The sequence below is a fragment of the Neofelis nebulosa genome, chromosome 13, assembly GCF_028018385.1.
Source record: "Neofelis nebulosa isolate mNeoNeb1 chromosome 13, mNeoNeb1.pri, whole genome shotgun sequence".
Taxonomy (NCBI): Eukaryota; Metazoa; Chordata; class Mammalia; order Carnivora; family Felidae; genus Neofelis; species Neofelis nebulosa.
Window position 1 is genome coordinate 81738871 of NC_080794.1, and position 6000 is coordinate 81744870.

General features: G+C 52.5%; 1 protein-coding gene across 1 annotated transcript in view; it reads left to right on the forward strand.

The window, feature by feature from the left end:
• Positions 1-1359, forward strand: part of WDR11 (WD repeat domain 11) — a 68586-nt gene extending 67227 nt beyond the window's left edge. The window contains exon 29 of the mRNA XM_058697957.1: positions 410-1359. Within this exon, the coding sequence (XP_058553940.1) occupies positions 410-567 (158 nt within the window). The 3' untranslated portion in view covers positions 568-1359. The remainder of the gene's footprint in view (positions 1-409) is intronic.
• Positions 1360-6000: the final 4641 nt, after the last annotated feature.

Sequence of the window (6000 nt, forward strand, 5' to 3'; positions counted from 1 at the left end):
CTCCTCCCGCCCATCCCCCGCCCCAGGTAGCCAGAGCTCCTGCCTCAGGGCGGGCTTTATCATCAGAACCTCTCTCCTAACCTGGATCTGCCCCCAAACCACCCACCTCTGGGCCTTTCAGATGCCACAGGGTGTACACTTACATCTTCCCTTTCTTTTTCTAGTCTTCGGCTGCGTTAGGCTTTGAGGGAGTCTAGGAGGATTTAGTTGGATCTTCCTTAGAAGGAATAGCTTTGTACTCAGACCTCGCCTCCCCCAGGCAGGTGTCTGCACCTGCGCCCTCCTGAGGGCACCCTCGTCCCTTCTAAGCAGCCCCCCACGGAGCTGGTCTTTCTTTTCCTGCCCATGGGAGCTTGGTGGAATATAATCACAGCCTTTTCTGCCCTTCTTTTCCTTAACTGTGGTTTACAGAAACTCATCTCTGCTATATATGCAGATTATGCCCGAAGTTTGAAGAACCTCGGTTTCAAACAGGGAGCGGTTCTTTTTGCTTCAAAAGCTGGAGCAGCTGGCAGCGATTTACTGAAGGAGCTGGAATCCCCCAAGCTAGAACGGACTGAAGAGTGACAAGTCCATCTGTGCTGGGGAACCTGACCTCGTAAGCAGGGCGGGGCAGGAGGTTGGTCTGGCCGTGCTCACGGTCACGATCCAGACTGCAGAGGACCCCGTCCCTGCCAGGGTCCCCGGGAGCTGCTCACGTGCACAGCAGCAAATGAGCATGTGTGTTGTTAGGGGCCACTTCCACGTCCCGTGTTGATCTCAGAAAAAGATGCGAACGCTTCAGATTTTGAAAGGGTATATAACATTTTATACTTTTGGAGACAGCCTTAAGAGTCCCTGGAAATACTTTTAATTTTTTTTAACTTAAAATTCAAGTGACTGAATTGCTTTTCTCATTGACTAAATGTAAAGATGTTTGGAAAATCTAATAGTGAGAGAAGTTTGTGAGACTTAATTCTCAAATATGTGCTGTGCCTGTGTTTATACACAGTCATTCAAGGGACAGAGCGGAAATATTTAAACAGTAAAGATGACTTTACCAAAGCATTCCTTGTTTCTTACCTTGAGAACATAGAACGGTTGATTCTCTGCTTTAGGCAGTTGCTAAATTTTGTAATTTTAGGCTAATAGGCTCACAGGGAAATTTTAAGCTTTATGTTTTATTCTAGGATGTGGAATCTTGGGTATTTTGAATTTTAACTCCTTCTCTGATGCATGCCACGAACCTCCTTTTTGAAGTATCTGTGCTTGAATTTTCTGTCTTTGTGTTTGTCCAATAACTGACATATGTGAGATGTGACAATTGTAAATTATTGCTGTCTGTGACTTACAGGAATGATAAATAAAAAAGAGATTGCAGCCAGGCGTTTGTGTTCCCCGAGCTGCAGTGTGCACGAGGCCAGGGGCTGTGCTGGGTTCTCGGGCGTCAGTCCAGGTGCTTACCCTGCAGAGTCCAGGCTGCGGGCCGAGTCCAGAGAAACTGGAGTAGGAAATCTGGGAGTGTGGTGCAGTGTTGGACCAAGCCCTTGCCCCCTGGGCAGATCTGCTCTGATTTCCGGAGGGAGCGGGGCTCGGCGTGCAGCTCTCGGTGAGGTGAGGAGAGGGGGTGGCATTCCTGTCATCCCTCCTGGATGTCCGCATATGGTTTTTAGATAGAATCATGGCCTCTGCCCTTAGAGGTCAATCTGAGCCCCTCTGACAAGGAATTGGAATCCATGGAGAGGACGGGCCTGTCAAAAGGAATGCTTGTTCCGAGACTGGCAGTTTGGCTGAAGGTTCTAGAGGAAATACAGGATCCATCCATTTGTCCTGTAGGCAGGTTACATCTGAATACCTAAAGGCCATGGGCAAACACCACTCTCTGTATATTATTAGTTAAATGATTGCCCCCATATATTGTGTTTATTCGGCCATCAGCTAGCTAAAGGGAAAAAGAATGCTGGCCTTACTAAGCCAAGAGGAAAAATAAGAAATCGTACTCCAGAGTGGGGCATTTTGAAAATTAAATATGCTTTGGATCCGAGGCCAGTGACTAAGTAATGGGGCGCTGCCGGCCTGTGGGGATGGAGGAGAGGACGGCCAGGCACAGCAGCGCGGGGAGAACCCGTTAATCAGGGACAGCCGAGGGCCTGAGGTCTGTCACAGTCCAGCTGGGTAGAATGGCAGTCGTTACTCCTCACAAGACGGAGACCAGGTCTGTCAAGATCCACCTGAAAGTCCCATTCCAGACAGAACCTGGGCTCCCCTTTCCCTGGTGACCCTGTGTGCTGGAAGCTGGCCCTTAGCTACACTCACCTCTGCTGCGCGTTCAGGGTCAAGAGCTGATGAGGAGGAATCACCTTCATAGGCAGCCTGCACTTCTGCTTATCTTTTCACGAAGGATCTTCAGGAGCATCGTGTTACCGGGGCCTTACGAGGGAGGCTTCCCAGGATGAAACCCGCAGCCGGAATTGGGACGAGAGCGACAGTGGCTTCGGGGCTGCAGGCGCCTCCCTTTCCCGTGCCCACAGGAGCACCGTCTGAGCCTTGGCCCTTCCCTCGGCCGCCAGGCCGGCGGAGGCGGGAGGAAGGCCCCTTGGTGACCCCTGCCTCCCGGCTGGCCCCTGCAGGGCCCTCGCCTGCCGCTCACCCTTTCCTTCTTCCTGCTCCGTGGCTGATGTTCTGCCGCCCGTGGCATGCTGTAGGCCTCCCCGCAGCCTTGCTGCAGGTACGTCCATTGCTTTGCAAGTGGTAGCAGGACATTTCGCTCTTCTGAAATCGACACCAGAGTGGCATCTGTATGAGCCTCCCGTCCCTCACCGCCGTTCCTGGTCAGAAATCCACAGAACAGACGCTGGTATGAAACCAGTTCCCCTCCCGGCTGGTTACTGCCCGGAAACGCCACCTCTCGTGAGGACAGTGTCCTGTTTCGGGGACTCCTGGGCTCTGTGGTCATCCATGATAGCTTGTTCTCCTCAGTGGCGGTACGTGACCCACGTCAGGCTGAGGCGCAAACTTGTCACCGTTGAAGACGGGCTTCAACTGATAGTGGAGAATTAAGATCGGACCAAAAGACCTTCCTCAGTCACTACCTTCAAAATGTAGCTCAGGTCAGTTTTCTCTTTGCAGTTAACGGTATTCTTAACCCTGCAGGAAAGTGGGCTGATGGTGGAGGCTGGGGGAGGAGGCAGGGTCATCCGGAAGGGGCCTCTCCCTGGAACTGTTCCTCTAGGTTAGGGGTCTGCAGACCAGCCTGCTCACTGCCTACTTTGTAAATAAAGTTTTATCGGAACACAGTCCTGCCCATCTGTTGTCTGTGGCTGTTTTCATTCAGTGGAGTTGGGTAAATGCTACAGAGACCATATGGCCTGAAAAGCCTAAAATATTTAAATATCTGGCACTTCATGGGCAAAAGTTTGCCCATGCCTACTCAAGGACCCAAGTGCTTCCTTGTGATGAAATTTCAGGTGTCCCACTGCCTGGTTGGGCAGGGATCAGTATGAAGCCCTTTGTGATTTTTCTGTGACCGGATGCACGAGAACCAACCTCTTTACAGAAAGCTGTTTGGGCTCCCTCCCATCTGGCTCCTCTACGGGCCCAGGTCTCCATGGTGGTGGATCTGGGAAACTACATACGACATGTACCACCTTGGGGTGACCTTAGTTTTACTCCTGACAATTCTGAGACTAAAGGCGTCCATAGATATAAAAGTTTAAATCCAAGAGCCGTTTCCTATCAGCATTTTATTTTTTTTTTATTTTTATTTTTTATTTTTTTTAATTTTTTTTAACGTCTATTTATTTTTGAGACAGAGACAGAGCATGAATGGGGGAGGGTCAGAGAGGAGACACAGAATCTGAAACAGGCTCCGGGCTCCGAGCTATCAGCACAGAGCCCGATGCGGGGCTCGAACTCAAGGACTGCGAGATCATGACCTGAGCCGAAGTAGGCCGCTTAACTGACTGAGCCACCCAGGCGCCCTGACCTATCAGCATTTCAAAGCAAATCGCAGTTTTACTCCAGATACCTCCCAACGTGTCTTTCCCTAGGAAGACCCTCACTTCACTCTAGTCTTTTGACATTCACCATCATTTTTTAGCCAGAATACTTGAGGCAGGGTAGAAGATGAAAAATACTTCTGTCCTAAGCCAGTGGTAGGTACTGCTGTTGCTGATGTGAATTCATAGGGTGCACACATTTATGAAGATCGTCCTGGGGAGAGAGTCCTGGGTCAGGGGAGTCGCAGTGACTGATGGCTAGGGCTTGCCATCCACGTGGATGAGCCGGGAAGTGGGACAGTAACCAGAAGTGGAAAATGGACGAGTCTGCAATATAATCAAGTGGAAAAGCTCAGGAGGGAATCGGCAAATCGGAATTTGCACAGACACGTTATGGAAGGGAGGGAGGCCCAAGAAATGAGATTTCTCAGGCTGATTTGTGGGGAATGACGGGGAGCTTTCTTGGTAACTACCTGTCCAACAACAACATTCAGTTCTGCAGATCGTTTGCTTCCTAGCGGTCTTCCAGCGTGCATGTCAGTGGGGAATTTAATCGAACAACAGGCCCTTTCTCGTCTGAAGTGGCCGGTCTTTGCCAAGAGCAGGTCAAGGACAATGGACTGTGTCCTGTCAAGCAGCTAGGAAGCCGTCCCAGGGGGTAATGTTTTAGCAAGACTCCAAAGTAGGTTAGTTCAGGTGATGGTAAGAATCTAAGTTTGTGCTTTGAGAAATGCCGACATGTTTCAGAGGGCCTGCTGGAGCCACACTCTGGCCGGCAGAGGAACTCCGCCGAACCTCTTTACCTCTGAGCCCACTCGGTGATCGTGCCCAGCACCTGAATGTGGGGGCAGAGGGGGGAGTGGAGCTTGGGACAGCGTGTTCTGCCGTGTAGCTGCCTGACCTCGCTGAGGATGGATGGCGTGGCTCGCTTTCCCTTACCGTCCGGAGCCCCGCTGCCTGGATGGGAGCTGGGATTCAGACGGAAAGATGGAAGGCTGGATTCCTGACTTAGCTCTGCCTTTACCCACTCTGGCGTTGTGGAAAACTCGTGGAAAGAACTTCATGTGGCGTCTGCTGGGTTGCCTTCTGTCTCTTGAGGCGTCTCTAGAAACCTCTGCCAGCTTCTAGCAGTTGTGAAAATCCACACGCAACAGGTCTGCCTGAGACTCCAAAGCCTCTTCCTACGTCCCCATCCTCTGTTGCTGCCCCTGCCCTGTCCCTCCCCATGGGAACCGCCACCCTCTGAGTACTGGCACAGCCACCACCGGATACTTCTGGAAAACTAGGTAGGCTGGGCTGGAGGGGGCAGAGAGGTGAAGGGCAGCAGGGCAAGTTCACCCTCACCAGGGAGGGGCTGGACAGAATCCACGGGGAGTGACCATGAAAGGGCACGATGCCGCAACGGAAGACAGAGCAGGGGCGGTGCGCTGCGGGTGCAGAGGGCCCAGGGGTGACGGGGAGCAGGCCGACTCCCTGGAAGCTCCCATGAGGTGGTATCAGCACGGCCCTGAACGGTGGGCAGAATTAGGACCAGCAAGCACGAGCCGGGAGTGCCCAGGCACATAAAACAGCACAGGAAAAGGTGTGGTCGTGAAAATGGCCCTGGAACCAGCACAAGCAGCTGGTTCCATTTTTCAGGAGTGCTGGAACGGGTCCCCCAGGCTGGGTGGGCGGAGTCGGGGCCCAGGGAGCCCTGCAGGCATCACTAGCCAAGGACAGAGGGAAAGACGGGCCAGGAGGAAGGGGCAGGACCTCCTGAACCTGCTGGGGTCCACAGACCGCGGTAGCGGGACCCAGCCAACTGCACGTGAGAAGGAAGTTCAGGTGTGGAGGCGGGGGACTCAGCAGCCTTGCCGGCTCCCTGCTTCACGGGCAGCCCCCTAGACTCTGCAGAGTGTTCTAGAAGGGTTACCGGTAGGGGTGGAGTAATCACATTCCGGAACTTTCCATGTTTCCCGGCACATGCAGCAGGGCTCCTTTTTCTCATCACATTTCATGTCCTTTAGCAAATGCACATGGTGTT